At 40.5% G+C, this 20,596-nt stretch overlaps 1 protein-coding gene across 20 annotated transcripts in view; it reads left to right on the forward strand.

The window, feature by feature from the left end:
• The window catches only part of GPHN (gephyrin), a 290,109-nt gene extending 272,548 nt beyond the window's left edge, over nt 1-17,561 (forward strand). For all 20 annotated transcript variants that reach the window (XM_071558087.1, XM_071558093.1, XM_071558090.1 and 17 more), the window contains 6 exons: nt 4,156-4,243; nt 6,135-6,208; nt 8,127-8,191; nt 12,701-12,804; nt 13,954-14,050; nt 16,556-17,561. In XM_071558087.1, the coding sequence (XP_071414188.1) occupies nt 4,156-4,243; nt 6,135-6,208; nt 8,127-8,191; nt 12,701-12,804; nt 13,954-14,050; nt 16,556-16,689 (562 nt within the window). In that variant the 3' untranslated portion in view covers nt 16,690-17,561. The remainder of the gene's footprint in view (nt 1-4,155; nt 4,244-6,134; nt 6,209-8,126; nt 8,192-12,700; nt 12,805-13,953; nt 14,051-16,555) is intronic.
• The last annotated feature ends 3,035 nt before the right edge of the window (nt 17,562-20,596 follow it).

Below are 20,596 nucleotides of genomic sequence, written 5' to 3' on the forward strand. Positions count from 1 at the left end.
CATTATACAAGTTACCCTCCAACTAATTTCCAGGTTGAAATGCTCATTCTGATCCATGAAACTGAAGAGAGGGGGAGGACATTGGGATAGTTAAGTAGATACTCTGTTTATCCAACTAGCAAAATTAGCAAGAGAATATAAAGATACACTTAGAAATGGATACACTCTTTATGCAAATCATTGTGTCTGCAGTTTAAAAAAATATATGTACAATACACATAATATTTGTGCAGACACAATCTACTCTTGGATTTGTCCTTATTCATCCGTGTGAATAGTTTCATAAACTCTATGCAGTCTTTATAGAACAAATTTTCTTCAAGGTATTTACAGGAGATACTCGAATGTGATCTGAAACATACAGAGTGTAACTTTTTTAACAAGATGCACCATGTTAGTAAAGCACACTCCCTTTTTGTGCAGAATGTCACTTTGACTTTGAAAATCACCAAATGAAACAGAACAGTTTTCCCATCTGGAAATGAGACTTCCCATCAAAATCTACTTTACAATGATTAAGGTATTCACCATTATATCTGAGCACCTGTCACAGTTCTGTCCATGAAGGAAAAAAATCCAAGAATAGCACTTTGACAAGGTATTTGAAAGGATTTATCATGGTAAATTAGACCATTAGTCTAGCTAATGCAGTATCCTGCCCCTAGCAATGGCTAGGGCTCCAGAATACACCTTCTGATTTGTACCTGCTCAGACAGTGAGTGTTATTTCTCAGCTTCATGGTGATTTGTCACATGCCTTTCAGAACTGTCTTGTTGTGTTATGCTCAGATGCCAAAATTATCTTGTCTGTTCTTTCAGAATTTAATAGTCTTTATTATTTATTCCCTTTCCATGTCAAACCAAAGGAGAAGCTGTTCACTGTTACATAAAAAATGAAACAAGAAGTAGTATTTTGTTATCTGATTATATCAAATACATGGTAATATACAATTTGAGTAATAACTCTCTGCATTGAATCACCAAAGTCAATGAAAATGTTTGCTACTGTGTTAACTAAAGCTTACAACAGGTGATTCCTGTAAGGAGTGCTTAGTGCTAACTGCAGTCATGGAACTACCAGCCTGAACTACTTCATGGAGTCAGGCAGACCCGAGGGATAAAAAGAAGACTGCCAAAAATGGCAATAAGAGAGACACTTGCTGCAAAGGCAAGGGAGGGAATTCTGCAAATGTCTTCTTTCTTCAGAATAAAAAGCAAACTAATATAATAAAATCATTCAGTTTATTACAACAAAAGTTCTATCACATCTTTCATTTTGGAAGAATAAAATGCGTTTTGCAACTATCTAAAGATGTTATGCTGTGCCATTGATTGGATAAAGTTTTGGTGGTAGAATTTTTAAATGCCTTGCCTTATACAGATGGTAAAGAAAAGGATACCTTTTACAGATCATTCTACTGGAAATGCTAAAAAAGTCCACCAAGTCCAGTAATATTCAACTTTTTATATGACATAATAAAAAACTGAATGGTGAACTACTCGGGTTATATACTGCCCTCATAAAGAAAGGGGTGAATTGAGTCCTCACGTGGTTTAAGTTTGGGCTTACTTGGGGGCTTTTTTAATTGTTTTTTTCTTTTGTTAAGTAATTTTATGCTATAAAAACACATAAAATGTTCAGTATGTAAGTAGCAGCACTTCCATTCTATTTAACAACAGTTAAATATACACTTGTTTGCTTTTTACTGTTCCTTCTATTATTCTAGAACCACAATCTAAAGCAAGCACACTTCATAATCTAGACTGAGCATGTCCCCAGGCAGGTCTGGTCTTGCTACCTGTGAATAACTTTTGAATAATTAAACCCGCTAAAATGAAACAGCCTGGAGCAAGCTCCAGATAAGGTCCTTGACTCCAACACAAACTAATAGGTAAAATGTACTGAGAGGACTCTGAGGCTGGTAATAGTGCCATGAGTCTCTGACTGTTGAGCTTCAGGAATGCCAGTATGTGCAATGCATATGTATTCCTTGCTGCATTCCAATCTGCACCCTCGTTGGCAAGGATTAAGGAATACTAAGATATTGAGAGACTTCCTATTACAAACTCCGTAATATTCGTAAAAAATATCTTATTACATACAGATGCTACTTAGAGAATCAATATGAAACAATTGGTTCTGAAGAAGATAGAGTAGCCAACAGCAGACTTGCCTCTTTCTGCTTTCCTTCAATACATGGCAAAGACTTGTGCTGTATTTTGGGGAAAATGATCCTGAGATTTCAGAAGGGGCAGCTGATGAAATGTCTCTGTTTCCTAAAGAATAAAGGAGATGGTTTTGCTTCAGACCATGTGTTTTATATTTTCTCCCAAAGAAAAAGAGTTTAGCCATTCATGGTAGGCCATTAAGAGTATCCAAGATACCCAGTACGCTAAATAAAAGCCATGATGGCATGACACAATATTTGCAGCCACTGTTTCCTTTAAAAAAAGGGTAGTGTATAATTCTGTTGTATTGATTACAGTCTATAGCACCAGCAATCTGCCCTTCTTTCTGCTGTGGCTTGTTTCCTACCTCTAACAAAACAATATGATCCTAAAGAGTGGATGTAACCCAAGACAAATAATAACAGTTTGCGGGGATAACCACACTGTGATGCCACAGAAGATGCTGCCTCACTCCCTGGACATAGTGGAGAAGGGGTCTTGGATCTTTCTGCCTGTAAGTTATAAATAGGACAGAGAACACCTGAGGGCTCTCTGGTGAGGAGTTGAAGAGTGTGCAGGGTTGCATGCACTTGAGATAGTTGCTCAGTGAGGGAGGGCAGTCATTCTTTTGTTACATAAATTGTAGTGCACACAGCACCATGTCATGCCAACTGTTTATCACTAAACCATGGGCAAAGAAAGGATGCTCAGAAGACAGATTTTTTTCTTTCTGAGACCTTTTGAAACATAAAATTTCTGCTAGTCTCTGAAAAATCAACTAGTACTTGCATAATATTTCTCATTTTCCTGTTTTCAGCTCAAACTCCAAAATAACTGCACTGGTTCTACCTTTTAGTGAAATATAATCAAAGTTCCCAAAGAATAGCTCACATGCCATTTTCAGCCTGCAAAGCCTTGATAACCCATAATGGCATTTGTAATTGTAATTGTAATTTACCTCAGGTGCTGTATTCCAAGTGAAGTCCTAGCATTATTGCCCATTCTTTCAGTTGCATTCTAAGTAGGAAGAGCCTCTCATTAAACAATTTCAGGATCACTGAAGTAAAAACATACCGTTGAAGAAACATTACATAAGGCCATAGCAATCAGTGAACTTCTGGTCAGTTCACAAATGTTAAATGCAAAGGATGCATTTAATATATTGGAAATTCTTTTGGATTCCTTTGGTCTTGTATGAGTTGTATTACCAAGTTTCTCCACTGCATGCTTTGAAGCTCTGCATCAGCATCAGGACTGTTCTTAGACATCTGATGCCCACTTCCAAGTGTCCAGTTTAGATCTAAAATAGAAAGAAAAGAGTTAGGACACCAACACCCTTCACCTTCACAGTTACATGCTTTGTATGGAGTAACATTATAGCTCCCCTTACACTGTTTCTCATGAAGGTGAATAGATGCTTGAACAGGATGGATTGTGCTTTTCCAAGATGAATCAGCTGTACATCTGGATTTGCTGCACAGCCCTCTAATAGAGAAGACAAAGGATTTACTCCCACTCTTTCACTGATTGAAGTTTGAAGTGGAGCCTTACCCCAATTTTTGCATGCATTAAATAAGCTAGACAGGTAGTACTGCAGCCTGCTTGGTGGCCAGTAATTTTCATGTGTCAGGGCCCTTTATATAGCCCTGTCAGTTCATCTAAATCATAATTTGTATTGCTACATACTGTGAAAATTGCATACTCTTAGGCAACACTCTTCAGTCTTGATCTGAAGTATCTCACTGTTCCTGTTGCAAAACTCTTAGACAGAAAAGTGGTAGTGTTGCATTCACTTAATTAGGTTGCAGTTCTTGACTTGAATTGAACAGTGTGGAGCCTTAAGAAGGCAAATATGTTGTTCTAGAGCCAGTATCTCTTTCCTAAAGCATATGCGTATATATGCGTCTGTATGTGTGCACACAGACGCTCACATTACAACTTACCATAGTTCTGTGCCTCTAATCTGCTTGCCTGTTCTTTCCTGCAGCCCAGATGATCTACTGAATGCACTGAATGAGGGTATCAGCCGTGCTGATGTGATCATTACATCAGGAGGTGTATCTATGGGGGAAAAGGTACGCAAAATTTAAGTGTGACTTGCTACAATGTATGTAAGAATTTCAAGCTTGAGTCGATCGTCAGAGCTACTACCTTTGTATTAATGGTAATTAAAAAAGGATTGTAATTTTTTTTGAACACTTACATGTGAATTAATTAAGAAAATAGTCTTCAATGCTATCCTTGTTCCCTCTGTTCTTGTTACTGTACTATAGTAGACATAGTACAACGGAGAAGATTTTAGTTCTTGATGAGTCATTTACAAATGTGTTTTTATTTAAGGAATGGTTGATGTAGTTAGGATGAGGAAAGTGCTTGGTTAATAGCACATGAAAGCAACAGACTTCTTTGTATTCTTAGAGTAGGTAAAATGTAGATAGAACTAAGGGACTTTAAAAGTACTTGGAAAAGCAACCTGAGTATATAAATAGCTCTTCTTTACTCAGCACATCTGTTTCCTGAATGTGCCAAAGCTCTATCTGTTACAAAAATAGTTATATCACATTTTGCGCCTGATAATCCTACAGAGGCAATACATATGAGACTCAGTGAGCTGATATATTTGCCTTTTGAATCATTAACAGAATTGTTGATTGAGTTCCTGTTGGTAATCCCTGTGCCAAAACCATCAAAGAAAATAGGGATACACAGATGCTGGTGGGGCATAGATGAACCTGCAGGACATTTATTAATCATGACTTATGCGAAGGAAAATTCAGATTACTTTTTGGTCCCAGGCTGAATCTGTGAGTTTGGCAGGTAAAAGAAACATCTCTCCTTTTATAACTAACAGATGCTAAAGACAGTCGTTAGGAGATGGCAAACATGAGTTTCTGTCACTTTTTTGAGTAGAAATCATATTGTTGGATACATCATGAAACACTGGGAAGTGACTGGAGTGCTGAGTGGTCTCACAGGCATTCATGCCTTCTGGCTGATTTCTCCCCAATCTGAAGTTGAAGCAACAGCATAAAGTCAACAGGCTCTAAATTCCACTGATGGTCTGCCCTCTAATGCTGAGCTTTCTACATTTTTAGTGGAATAACTCTGAACATCCAAAAAGTAAACAGAAAGTAAAAATGGGGTTATAATGCAATCAATAACTGAGAATTCATGCCTGGCTGAAATGAGTTGCTGCTTTCTAAGTATTTGAATATACACACACACCAAAAAAAAAAAAGAAAGATGGGAAAACAGATGACTGTTATGGCTTGTGTCTTTAACCTCATTAAACAAAACAGATAGAGTGCTATATCTTTAAGCACAGCAATTTTCAATAAAGACTAACCAAGTAATTTGGTTTAATAACTGGATCGATTGTGTTTCTGCAGAATCATTTAACTTGAATTCATGCACAAGCCACCCATAGTTTTTCCTTTCTAAGGAGTGTTAAATACAACCACTGTGAATTAGACCATGTCCCCAGGAAATTACAATAATTACACTATCCTGGAAAACTATGATTTCTACGGTACAGTACAGTATTGATCTCAAAAGTACTAGGAGATCTCTAAATCCACTGCTACAGAGCTTCCATGGCAAAAATGAAATAACTTGATGATTTTAAGTCTTAATTTTGAACCATAAAAGGGTTTTTTTCCATCTTTGATACAGAGAATGTTTTAGTAGTAGGTATTTGTGGGGTCCTCTAAGATTCTGTTGCTGCATATGACTTTTAAGTAAATATGCTACTGTGTCCTCATGGAGGCTGTTTTGACACCTGAAATGAGTCTGTTCTTTCCCTCTTCTTTTTGAAAATTTCTTCCTTTCAAATATGGAAAATTCCCCACTGGATTGTAGCGCTTTCAGGATGTGGAAAATCTTTCATATTCACTTGATATTAATTAATTGCTTAGATGATGTAAAGTCACTCTTACATTATTTAATTGATTTTTTGTATTTAAACAGGACTATCTTAAACAGGTTCTGGATATTGATCTTCACGCACAGATTCACTTTGGCAGAGTTTTTATGAAACCAGGGTAAGAAATCTTTCTGTTTAGGCAGCCTAGATGGAGGCTGTATTGGGCCGAATATCCTAATGAAGTGCTTCAGCAGATTTCAGTTTTCCAAATATACTATAAACCACAGGATAGATATAAATGGGAAAAGAAGCAAAATCGGTGCTACTCAGGTTAGTCATCATGTTTATGGATGAAATTAACAGGACCCAAAAGATTACTTTTTATCAGTAGGAGATACTTCTCTTAAAACTGTTGCAAATCAGGTTTGGGACTTGGTGGGAAACCAGCATGGTGTAAACACTGCCACCACCTTCAGTGTGATCACAGAGCTCACACTGACATGGTTAGGAAATAACCAGAAAATACAAGGACATTAAACAGCTACTTTGCTTAAAGAGTATCTTGTTTCAGTTCAAAATTTGCATAAATTATCTTCCTACAAACAAGCAATTCTTTGAGAGGGATGGAGTGACAGCTAATTTACAAAGCTTTATCTAATTGGCATGTTGAGTGTAGTAATTTTAAAACAAGCCCAATCCTTTCTGTGTTTACTTCACCTCAGAAAACTGTTTCAGCATTTTTCATTGGCTGTAATGCAATAGCAGATACTGTGTTTTGGGTGTTATTAACTCTGCCTTAAAAGACCTTAGATATGAATTGTGATTACCATATTGAAAAAAATCCCTTGAACAAGTTCCAAGAGCAAAGTCAGAATTTGTTATATGCCTGTATTTTGGTATGCTACATGGATGCAGAGTGATGCCTGGAATTTACCATCCCTCCACTTGATCTGAAAGTTGCTGAGCTCATGAAAGGTTATATCTAGCCTAGCAGCACTGCCAGAAGACAGTACTGGAAGACTTTACCAATGATGGTTTGAAATCTCATATGAGAATTCAGAGTTTCCAGTATACATGAATTAACAATTAGATTGTTGTGCCTTGGTTTGTGCACTGGTTATAAGACCTGGAGATCTGGTATGTAGTTCTCATCATGTCAGAGACATTTTAAAACAGAAGCATCAAATACTCTCTTCCCCTGGTAAAATAGGATGTTGATCAGTCTTAGCAGACACAAAACTAGGGGTAATGATCAAAGTGTGGCAAGTCTCCAAAGCTGCTTCTGGTCATCAGCTATAATCTGCTGACCAGGTGATAGCAGTTGGCTCAAGGTGAAGCCAAGGAACCCAACCTAATGGTTGCTCCTGTAAGGTATCATTTCTAATGTTTAAAATTACTGTATTAACATAGGTGTATAGAATTCCTTTTTCATGAATGAGTCCCTTTCCTTTACCAGCCACATTCTTGTGCCGGCTGTGCAGTTCTATTTGTATAACTGTAATAGCCCTCGTGACAAGCTGCTGCAGATCACTCAGGAGCGGCTCTGAATGGCAAAGAAAGCTCTGCAGTGATAGACCTGGGTCTTACCTGCCTGCAGCTCTGGCTGTGTATCTGAATTTGTTCTTCTGCAGACTAGCTGGCATTCACTGCTCAGAAATATTGCTCCATTGTCACTACTGCTGTAGAGACTGGAGTAAGAGAATTAGTCACTAATGTTATAAAAATTTGAAGACCCATATATGAAAAACACAGCTCTGTAATTGCATTATTTAAGTATTACTTCTTCAGTGATTGGCTTCTAGCATAAAGACAATGCTAGAATTAGATTTTTGATTACTAATTCATCTTGTTTTAGATGTTTCCTCTCCAGAGGAAAACTCATCTACTTAAAACTTCATAGCTGAATACCAAGAAGAACTAATTGTTCTGTCACTGCAAAGAGAGGATTGAACCTCCAGTATGGAATAATCAACAGGTGTTAATGATCTGCTGAAAGATAGACATTCTGTTTTGTTTTCTTTTCCAAATGTTGTAAATAATATAGTAATGTTAAGCAAAGTCTAATGCAGATATTAAATAACTTTCCTTTTTCACAGCCTGCCAACAACTTTTGCAACTCTAGATATTGACGGTGTAAGAAAAATAATCTTTGCGCTCCCAGGTAAGATGTTTTGTGGTTACTTTTGTTGCTGTGGAGAGATGACAGACATGAAACAGAATAGTGACATTTCACAGCACCTATGGCCTGGTGTTGGCACCCCTAAGGAAGGTACCTGTAATATTTTTCTCAGAAATTTCCAGAAAAAATGGACTTACAGGAATGTACTAAGTTCTCCTTTGTTCCTGTCCTCAGAATTTGCTAGTGTACCAGTCTTATGATTTCTTCCATCCTTCTATTTCCTTCGGGGTTTTATGAGAGTGTTTTTATCTACAGCTCGCTCCGCCTTCACAGTAAATATCCCGTGTGTATGTGTAAGTCAGTGCATCCCCTCTGACATACTGAAACAGAGAAAAAAATGAGGGAGGGACAAGGAACATGTCTTGGAATATTTTTGTTCATCAGAATTTCTGTGGAACCAAAAGAGGGCAGCACAGCTGCTCCACTGACTGCTGCATGCCCTGGGAAAGCTTCCATTCAGAATAAACATTTACTTAGGGCTCTCTGTCTTCCTAGATCAGGAGGAATTTATTTTATTGTTATCACTCTGTCATTCCATGGATTTTAACTACACAGGGAATCCTGGTCTTGATAAGCTGGGGGTTTTCAGATCATAGAATCGATTGGGTTGGAAAAGACCTCCAAGGTCATCGAGTCCAACCCTTGGTCCAACTCTAGTTCATTTACTAGATCATGGCACCCAGCGCTACGTCCAATCTGTGTTTAAAAATCTCTAGGGATGGTGAATCCACCACCTCTCCGGGCAGCCCATTCCAATGCCTGATTACTCTCTCTGTAAAGAATTTTTTTCTGATATCCAACTTAAATTTCCCCTGGCAGAGCTTAAGCCCGTGCCCCCTTGTCCTATTGCTGAGTGCCTGGGAGAAGAGACCAGCCCCCACCTGGCTATAACTTCCCTTCAGGTAGTTATAGACAGTGATGAGGTCACCTCTGAGCCTCCTCTTCTCCAGGCTAAACAACCCCAGCTCCCTCAGCCTCTCCCCATAGGGCTTGTGCTCCAGTCCCTTCACCAGCCTTGTTGCTCTTCTCTGGACCTGCTCCAGCACCTCAATATCCTTTCTGAACTGAGGGGCCCAGAACTGAACACAGTACTCAAGGTGTGGCCTCACCAATGCAGAGTACCGGGGAAAGGATCACTTCCCTGGTCCTGCTGGTCACGCTGTTTTTGATACAGGACAGGATCCCATTGGCCTTCTTGGCCACCTGGGCACACTGTTGACTCATGTTGAGCTTCCTGTCAATTAGTACTCCAAGGTCCCTTTCTGCCTGGCTGCTCTCCAGCCACTCTGTGCCCAGCCTGTAGCGCTGCAGGGGGTTGTTGTGGCCAAAGTGCAGGACCCGGCACTTGGCCTTATTGAACTTCATCCCATTGGAATCAGCCCATCTCTCAAGACTATCCAGATCCCTCTGCAGAGCCCTCCTGCCTTCCAGCAGGTCGACACTCCCTCCCAACTTGGTGTCATCAGCAAATTTGCTGATGATGGACTCAATCCCCTCATCTAAATCATCAATAAAGATGTTAAACAGGACTGGACCCAACACAGACCCCTGGGGAACACCACTGGTGACTGGCCAACAGCTGGATGCAGCTCCGTTCACCAGCACTCTCTGGGCCCAACCCTCCAGCCAGCTCTTAATCCAGGAGAGGGTACACTTGTCCAGGCCATGGGCTACCAGCTTTTCCAGGAGTATATTATGGGAGACAGTATCAAAGGCCTTGCTGAAGTCCAGATAGACCACATCCACAGCCTTCCCCTCATCCACCAGGAGGGTCACCTGATCGTAGAAAGAGATCAGGTTGGTCAGACAGGACCTGCCCCTCCTAAACCCATGCTGGCTGGGTCTAATCCCTTGTCCACCCTGAAGGTGCTGTGTGATTGCACTCAGGATGAACTGCTCCATAACCCTGCCAGGCACGGAGGTCAGGCTGACAGGCCTGTAGTTGCCAGGGTCCTGCTTGCAGCCCTTTTTGTGGATTGGGGTGACATTCGCCAACCTCCAATCATCTGGGACCTCCCCAGAGAGCCAGGACTGTTGGAAGATGATGGAGAGCGGTTTGGCAAGCTCTTCTGCCAGCTCCTTCATCACCCTGGGATGGATCCCATCTGGTCCCATAGACTTGTTAGGATCCAGCTGGCTCAGTAAGTCGGTCACTATTTCCTCCTGGAATACAGGAGGGCTATTCAGCTCCCTCTCCCTGTCCACCAGCTCCAGAGGCCAGTTGTCTTGAGGGCCACCTGTCTTACTGGTGAAAACTGAGGCAAAGTAGGTGTTAAGTACCTCAGCCTTCTCCTCATCTTCCTTAACTATATTTCCCTCCAAGTCCAACAGAGAATGGAGGTTTTCCTTGCCCCTCCTTTTGTTATTAATGTATTTATAAAAGGACTTTTTGTTATCCCTAACTGAAATAGCCAAATTTACTTCAAATTCCACTTTTCTTTCCCTAATTTTTTTCCTGCATGACCTAGCTCTAGCTGTAAATTCTTCGTAAGTAGCCAGCCCTTTTTTCCATAGTCTGTAAACTTTCTTTTTATCCCTGATTTCTTGCAGAATCTCCCTATTTAACCAAGCTGGCTGTCTTCCCCTCCGGCTGGCCTTTCGGCACACTGGGACAGCCTGTTGCTGTGCATTCAAAATCTCCCTCTTAAAACATGTCCATCCCTCCTGGACCCCCTTACCTTTAAGGGTTGTTTCCCAGGGTATGCTCTGAATCAGTTCTTTGAATAGGCCAAAATCTGCTCTCCAGAAGTCCAAAGCAGAGGTTTTAATGGTGGCTCTCCTTACATCCCTGAGGACTGAAAATTCTATTATTTCATGGTCACTATGCCCCAGGCGGCCTCCAACCACTACATCATCTACCAGCCCCTCTCTGTTTGTAAACAGTAGGTCTAGCAGGGCCTTCCCCCTGGTAGGCTCATTTACCAGTTGATGAAGGAAATTGTCCTATATACACTCCAGGAACCTCCTTGACTGCCTCTTCTCTGCAGTATGAAGCTCCCAGCAGATATCTGGCAGGTTAAAGTCACCCACAAGAACAAGGGCTGGAGATTTTGAGACATCCGCCAGCTGCTTGTAGAATAATTCATCCCCTTCATCATCCTGGTTGGGCAGTCTGTAACAGACACCCACAAGGGTGTCAGCCTTGTTGGCCTTGCCCCTGATTCTGGCCCACAGGCACTCAACCTTGTCACTGCTGACCTCAACTTCAACAGAGTCAAGAGACTCTCTAACATATAAAGCCACCCCTCCACCTCTCCTTCCCTGCCTGTCTTTTCTGAAGAGCTTGTAGCCCCCCATAGCAGCACTCCAGTCATGTGAGTCATCCCACCATGTTTCTGTGACAGCAACTATGTCATAGTTTTCCTGCTGCACTATGGCTTCCAGCTCCTCTTGTTTGTTTCCCATACTGCGTGCATTGGTGTACATGCACTTCAGCTGGGCCATTGATTTCATTCTCAACTCGGGCTCTATGCCCTTAGGCCTATCTCTGGAGAGCCCAGTTGACGTCCCTTCCCCCTTCAAACCTAGTTTAAAGCCCTCCTAACTAACCCTGCCAACTTATGGGCTACAGTTCTTTTGCCCTTCCTAGATAAATGAAGCCCATCTGCTTTGACGAGACTGGGCAACATGGAGTTTGCGCCATGATCAAAAAACCCAAAATTTTGACGATAGCACCATCCCCTAAGCCACCTATTGGTAAGCTGGGCTTTCCTAAACCTCTCCTCATTCATCCCAGCTAGCACAGGAACTGAGGCAATTACTACCTGTGGTCCTGTCCCCTGAAGAGATTGGGTCAGTGCCTTGAAATCTTTTTTAATTACTCTGGTACTCCTTTTATTAATGTCATCACTATGTATCTCTAGTGTTTTCACCTTCTCTTGCTTTAGTTGCTATAGTACATTTTCTTCCAGGGGACAGATCAATGGAGCCTCTGTCTGGTCATAGTATTTATTTTAAAGCTGTCAGCCAGGGAAGTCCAGATGTGTAAGACAGTGGTGTTTGAGAAGTGGTCATACACCTCTGTTGTGATTTAACAGAAAACATAAATCAGTAGAATTCTCCTTAGAATTATTTACAAAAGCATTTTTCCACTCTGTCAGGGAGTTGAAAGTTATTTTTCCATGTGTCTGGGAACCATTAATCATGAATTGAGAGCCCTGTGAGGTAGAACCAATACCTGTCCACAATAAACTCTGCCCCAGCCTCAGACAAATCTAGGCATAGGACAACAGAGAGAAATGGTGGGGCCAGAGGAACATGGGGCAGTTCTGGTCAGAGCAGGATTTCAGCAGACCATCATCCAGAGTGCAGCTTTCAACAGGTGCACTTGCCACATGCCACTGCAGTCTGGAATGAAACATTTCCTGTACATAGTATGAAGAGCCCTGTAGAGTCCTTTGGAGTGAAATGGCTAAAAAATCATGAATTGACTAGAGCAATTTACAGAGTAAATCAAGAGGGAGTCATCACCACCTGTTCTTTGTTCTACAGGCAACCCTGTGTCAGCTGTCGTCACCTGCAATCTCTTTGTTGTTCCTGCACTGAGGAAAATGCAGGGTATCCTGGATCCTCGGCCCACCATCATCAAAGCCAGGGTAAGAAGTTTGACCTCTATTTAAAAATTGTCTTAAGATATTGAAGTACTGCTCGTTGAGCTCTGAAAGACTGATGTGTTTGGAGCCCTAGAGCAGTTCTGGCAGTTGGAGGAAGTTCACACAGAGTTACATGCTCAATCTCTGTTAATCGTAATAATCAGCCCCATAATTTCTGAGTTAGATGGCCATCTAATGGAGCAAGATACACAGATGCAGAGGCAGACATTTGACAGCCAAGCAAAAAGGACACTTTCCTGTTTAAGGAAATGTTTGTTTTAACCTGTAGTGAAAATGCAGGGTAATCTGTGAACACCAAGAATTGGATAGTTCTGTATTAATGATAGAAAATACAGATTTTAAATGCTTTCTGTTATCTCTGTAAGTAACCCACATGACCCCCACCCTAAGCAATATAAATCACTTAAACTATTCTGTTCAGTCTTCTAATAAATCATGGATACTGTAATTCTATTTAATATAGATGCAAGGCCTGTTATTATAATGTATTCTTCTTCTATTTTTGATTGAAATAATGTACCAATTAACAAGTCACCTTTTGTAGCTTTCTTAGTGTTCCTGGCTATGTGCTTTTCTCTTACTGGTTATCCTGTCTCTCTCTTTTTTGCTTACTCAAGCATCCAGATTTTTCTCTATCTCACAGCTAAAATATTCTAAAGCAGAAAGCAATTAATAGTAACCTTCACTTTTGCATGAATTTTCCAGTGTGGTCCATTAAATTTCTGTATGTCTTCTCATTTCAAAGATTGGCTATTTCCCTTTTGTCAGAGCTAGCGTGATTTTGAATGTGAATAACATTTTTATCTTTATACTATGTAATCCAGAGACTAGAAATGCTTTTTGCTGGAGAAATGCTATCTGTAAACTCCCAGTAAAGGAACAGTTTTGGAATATTCCACTTAATGCATATAGACTCCATCACACACTTTGATATTATAATATCACGGTTGTATTTTCCTTAAATACTGCAGTCTGTACCTTCTACAGTTTTTAATTTTGCACTAGATACCATGTCACCTCAAAATGCAAGTTTTTTCAAAAGGAAAAACAGTTGAGCAGATTGTTCCACTATCTTAGTGCATGCATGTTCTGAATGCATGACATGTTCATCCTTTCTTTTTCCTTCTGCAGTTATCATGTGATGTAAAATTGGACCCCCGCCCAGAATATCATCGGTGCATACTGACTTGGCATCACCAAGAACCACTACCTTGGGCACAGAGTACAGGTTAGTGCCCAGTAACACAGACTGACAGACACTCACACAGATCCTTGCCTTCCTGCGTATGTCTAAAAACAACCAAGCCTGTGCACATGTTTCTTCATATAACCTTATTTATGCAGACTGATTTGCTGACATACTTGTGCACCCATACACGTACATTAGTACAAAATTCAGTCATGATATGACTTGCCAGCCTAACCATTACAATTCCCTTTATTTGAAGAACCTGCCTTTGCACACACACACACACACACACACACACACACACACACACACACACACACACACACACACTACTCCTGTGTGCTTGCATATGTGCACACATTCCTTTCTATAAACAGCCACCATGCTTACTTGCACTCAGGAATATTTCGTTCCTTTTGCTGTTGTGCACGTACTAAACAAACACAGTTGGGGCATACCTAGAAGCAGTACAAATAAAAGAAGTGTGATTTTAGCTGAACTGGAAAAGTAGAAGAGATAGCAGAGACTGTTAATGTTCTCTTAAAGTTGACCAAGGCCTTGTTAGTCATGTTTGCCACCTAGAGATACTTCTGGTTACTCAGCTGCAGTTGAGGTAAATACTAGATTTTAATACTTTCTTAGCTGTGTACTGCTGGAAGGCTGACTCTGATAGTTTCTCGAGAGATTCAGGTCCTTAAACAACCTCCACACTGTTTAATACAAAGCTCTATATATGAGTCTCCGCAGGGAAAATACTAGTTCCGAACTGCTTCCTCGGAGAAAGTTCTTGCCATTGATTCCATCACACAGCCTTGACACATTTCTTGCTGTAAGTCATGTTATGACTTACATCTATAGTGCTGTATTTGGTTTAACTCTGTTTTATTGTGTATCAGTTCTTTCCCTACACAAGCAGACTGTATGGAATGGTTTCTCTGTCAATCTGGAAGTCTGAAAAACAAGAAAGTAAAGGGAATTGCTTTTTATTTGTTTTTAGTTTTTGTCAATACAACCAGTATGGTATTGTTCATATTCAGGATGTGTTGGGAAGCTCAATATCCCAAAGAAACCCATTCTTCTGAGGTGGTTTGTGTTGCAGATTTTTACACAGCCAACACCCATAATAGGGTCCAGCGCTAGGATCCCACTGGAAAACCTAAAGTCCAAGTGAAGGTTTCGAATTCCTCTTTCATTAGTTCTCAGGGTACAGCTTCAGCTGGGTGTTTCTGGAGAGGGACTCCTACCCCAGATTGCACCCTCCAATTACACTTTTACCACCCAGTACCTGATCTCGAAGCCTAGTTGCTTAATTCTGGTTGGTGGTTTCTTTATTTCATACTGGTTTTCTTTGTTGCTGGGCTGGCCTTCTTCTGAAGTTACCTTATTCTCATGGAATTGTTTCCTTGATCCTTGTCTTCTTCATTCTGTTCATATATGTCAGATTCAGTTAGTTCTGTGTTAGCAGCATTGATTTTATTGAAAAGTTTACTGTCTGTCAGCTCTTGCAGCCTAAGACTTCAACTATTTTAGCTACCAGTGCTAAGCTACTAATGCTAAATAGGAGTATTGCACAGCCCAGAAGAAAAGGAACTGGGGGGGCTGGTTGACAGCAGCTGAGCATGAGCCAGTAGTGTGCCCAGGTGGCCAAGGAGGCCAGTGGCATCCTGGCCTGTATCAGCAATAGTGTGGCCAGCAGGACCAAGGCAGCGATTGTCCCCCTGTACTCAGCACTGTTGAGGCTGCACTTCGAATCCTGTGTTCAGTTCTGGGCCACTCACTACAAGAAAGACATTGTCTTGGTGAAGGGTCTGGAGCACAGGTCTTAGGAGGAAAGACTGAGGGAGCCGGGATTGGACAGGAGCTGGAACAGGAGGAGAGGAAACAGCCTCAAGCTGTGCCAGGGGAGGTTCAGGTTGGACATCAGGAAGAATTTCTTCACTGAAAGGGTAGTTAAGCATTGGAACAAACTGCCAGGGAAGTGGAATCACCGTCCCTGGAGGTGCTCAGGAAATGACTGGACTTGGCACTTAGTGCAATAGTTTAGTGAAATGGTAGTGCTTGGTCAAAGGTTGGACGCAATGATCTTGGAGGTTTTTCCCAACCTAAATGATCCTAACCAGAGATAATAAAGTTAATCAAACTTATTCTATGACAGTACATTAAAAATATTCTAGACTGTGCTGGTTTTGTGTTGGTACAAGTGGATTTAGGTATACAAATAGAAAAATAAAGTAATTTTTATAGGATTAGAAATTCCAACAGAAAAGCAATTTACTAGGACAAGATACAGGGTATAGATAATGTGGAAGGCTGGATAGAAAAGCAATCAGCAAAGGGAGTGACAATTTTGAGAGCCAGTCTGATGAGAGGTTGACTTATACACAGAGTTCTCTGTTTCCATTCACCTTGATATAGAAAGACCCCAGCTCTCTAAGTTAGCCACATAAACATCTTTGTTATAACAGCTTTTGTTTGTTGCATGATGTGTTTCAGCATTTGGAACTAACTGAAGACTTGACTGAAATAGTTCTCTCTGTCCTGTAGGGAATCAGATGAGCAGTCGTCTGATGAGTATGCGCAGTGCCAATGGACTGTTGATGCTACCTCCAAAGACAGAGCAGTATGTGGAGCTTCACAAGGGGGAGGTGGTCGATGTCATGGTCATTGGAAGGCTATGATGTCACCAGCAAGAGCGAAGCTTTGATGCATGTCCACATATCATTGACTGTATCCTGTAATATGCAACGGCACAGCTAGTTTTTCTGATTTGGATAAAAGTTGATCAGTATAGTCAACATCTTGAAATATATTTCAAATGGAATTTAAATAAATACCTTTTAAAAAAACTTTAAAACAAATCTTAACAAAGAAATTTATTCTGATTATATCAAAGCAACTTTTTCCTTTCCTTGCAATTGCTTTGTGTGTTCAATGCTAGTTCTAATAGCGGTAGCTTTTAGTAGACAGCAGTAGGTGCCTGCAGAACTTGTGTTTTTTCTCATCTTTAAGATACAACTACTTATGCTCTTAAAACAAGGCTGTCTGCTTATTTATACTAGCGTAGACAACACTTGGATTTCCCTTATTAGTATGCTTCATAACCGCTTCACAGAGAGCTTCTGCTTGTTCTTTATCTTGTATCTCGTGTTGATGTGCACAGTGCCAAAAGCAGAGTGGCTGCACTGGGAACCCAATGAAGCCCCGAGGTTTTGTTACCTCGCTGCGCATTCAGGGATCTCTCGTCCCAGCAGCACCCAGCTCAGTACTCTTGGGCAGTAACTGGATACCTTTTATTTCAACAAACAAAAAAATTGCTTCCTTAAGTGCTGACAGCCTTTTTAACCAATACATTTAAAAATGTACAGAACTAAAAACTAAAAAAAATCAAAGACTGATCTTGTACAGATATTAGTGTTACCAGCATTCGTGTGGAAATTAAATGAGCAAAGAAATAAAACTAATGTTAAACAACTCTGTACCATAACATTTTCTGTAATGATATTGAAACTTAAATGAATAAAAAAATCCTCAATCATTATGTAAAATTTCACCTGTTCAGCCTTGTTGTTTGAAACAAAAAAGTAGTGATTTAAGAGGGTATTTGGGGTGGGGGAAGAGGATAGGAAGGAAGAGAAATACCATGTGCAATCTGCCTTCATGTAGGTTATCATGAGTGAACTGAAACTACACAGAGTGAGCTCTCTCTCACTCACCTCCCAAGGGGCAAAATGGAAGCAGTGTTTGGCAGGTGGGGTTTACAATTGGATTAGTCAAAGCTGGAGAATACTTTTCCCCCCATCCAAATTGCATAGCAATTGCAAACAGCCCTTGTGTTGCACTGTGTGGAATTTGTTAAAGTGTTCTTTTTCTTTTTTTTTTCCCCTGTGAGATACGGATTTTTCAGCTCTCGCCAGATTATGTATTTTGGTAATTTCACATTTCATCTGGCATTAAGACTATAGCAGTGCCCTACAACCCCTTACTTATTGGAGTTCATGGGTAAAATGCTGTCCCATCAACTTCATTCATGAAGCCAGAATATTTATCTATAGTGTTTTTTAAAGACTTAGGGAGAAGACAGAAAACTGGATTTTAATCCTGACTGCCACAGTGGACCAGAGCTGTAGTTCTCTGATAACTGCAGAGGGCATCCTTGAGGCTGGTTTTAAAACCAAATTCTTTGCTGTGAAACAGCCTAAATGCTGCCTGCACAGGCCATGGCAAAGGTTCAAGGCAGGTGGGCATACGCTGTGTTTGAAGGTTGATCTTTCAGAAAAACAGTAACACAACTTGCTGATGATATTTCTTTGTTCTGGACTACATGTCCACATTTGTGATCGCTCTGTGTAGCAGCAGGATGGTACCAAATTAAATTCATGGATGGCTGTGCTTACTGTACCAATGCTGTAAACCACAGAAGAAAAGAGAGTTGACTCATCTCTGAGAAATAATGCAGAACACTGCCTATTATAATCCAAATGATTGATTTATTATATAGTTAAGGGTTATTATAGGCAGAATATCTAATGAAAATCAGAAAACTATAAAGGACCTCAGTAACAACAACCTGAGGGAAGATTGTTCATGCAGTCAGAGATGCTAGACAAAGATACACGAGAGATGTGGGGAAACAGGCAGAAAAATCTTAGGTCTGGTTTACATTTACAAATGTTGCTGAGAAGAGTTGGCACAATGCTATGTATAAAGGGAAAAAAAAACATGAAAATCACCTGTCATTTTTGCTGACACTTTACAAACATTTCTAATAGACGTTTATGCCAAATAAATTCAAGAATATATTTCCAACCTAATATTTCTTTTGTGAGGTTATTTTACACATTTCCCAAAATTCCAGGTAAGAAACTCTTTGCTTAAATGCACTATATCTGTGGTAGTCTCCTTCCTGAAGCTAAAGCCAGGTAGTGTTTCTCGTGAAAAAGCTGAACTCTAGGACTACTTGTTAGACATCAAAGGGCATGTTTGCATGTTGTCAAAGAAAAGAGAGAAAATTCTAGGACAGCAGGACAACAAGGTGGCCAAAGTCACAACTACTGATGAAGACAAAGGGTTTGCAGTGCGGAGAACAGTTGTAGCAGCTGGTCACCATTAAGGCAGCAATCTGTAGAACAAGGTATACATGCCCATAGCAATATTTGGTCCATAAGTCGCAATTAAGTGCCTTAACCTCAAGATGAGGAACGTGGTCTTTAGCAACTGTAACCCCTTTGCCTTCCTAGAGCCAGCCAGTCTCAAAAGACAAAGCACAGCATTTCCACACTTTCAGCATGATACTGTCAGCAGCTGGACTTCTACATTTACTCAGAGTGAAAAAATTCACACTGTTGTTTCTTCTGTATTTTCTTTTATGGAATTTTCTTGTGTTTGGTGGTTAGTTTTTTTCAAACTTGACTGTTATTTTCTACTAAATCTATCCCAGCCTCCACTCAGAAAGATGAGTTGCCATGCCAGATTTCAACTCAGCACTGAAATGCAGAAAAATCTTGGGTAATTCATGGGGAGGAAAAGTCTGCACATTTTGCAAATGTTAACAACCTCGTGAGCTGCTGCTAGTTGCATGTTTTCTGAAAGAGCTTAGTGAGTCATTCAGCATTAGATTAAGACTTGCTCTGTGCATTTGTGCCATATTTTACACAAGCTGATAAAACCCTTGGAATATAAAGCCCTCCTCAAAAGGGGGATGCACAGAGGCCTAGCAGATCTCTAGTTGTTAGACTGGTCTGGCTCAGATGACTTGCTCCATCCCAGCACTGTACAGCAACATCCAGACTGCTCTGTCCCTATGCAAGGTCTTCTGCATTTCCATGGATCCAGGTTAGGTTTAAAAATACAGGCAACTACTTAATTTTTGCTGAGTTAATTCACAAGAAAAACTGAAACCTTATTGTACACCAGTAGCTCCACAGGTAATCTGAGCATACCAAAAAAAGCAAATCTACTGGCATGATCTTGATAACCAGGGATTCAAAAGTAAAGTAATTTCAAGAAAATACAAGAGAAAATGGAAGGTAAGTGTGTCTATATATATATACACCTGCAAAATCTACCAGATGCATTTGCTTCTTCCATTAAGAAAAAAAAATATATTGCAACACTTACATGTTACCAGCCACTAGCACAGGAAAATCTGTCCTACTGCACTGATAAGGAAGCATGCAAAGTGGTTTTTGTTGGTACCTGGCATTCTCATGCATTTTACTGTTGTCCAAGATGGTCTAGGATGCCATTACCGAGCAGGATGGAAAGCTTTTAAAAAGCAATACAATATTACAATGTCTGACAAGTGTCTTTCCTAACTGGAATGCTTGTCTGTTGTGGGAAAGTAACCAGTGACTTCACCATTTTGAAATGTTGTGCTTGTTGGACCACTAAGGGGGACCCAAGTTTGCAAGAGTTTGCAGACCAGACACTGGGCCAAGGAGAAGCCAACATGGATATTTGTAAACACACCTTTCTACACTGGCAGTGGCTGGTACTAAACAGAGAAGGGGACTACTTAAGGAAGTACTGTGAAGGCAACAGCATAAAGCCAGAAGGGTCCCTGCACTGTGTGCCCTGTGCACTTTT

This window comes from Pithys albifrons, chromosome 6 (assembly GCF_047495875.1).
Source record: "Pithys albifrons albifrons isolate INPA30051 chromosome 6, PitAlb_v1, whole genome shotgun sequence".
Taxonomy (NCBI): Eukaryota; Metazoa; Chordata; class Aves; order Passeriformes; family Thamnophilidae; genus Pithys; species Pithys albifrons.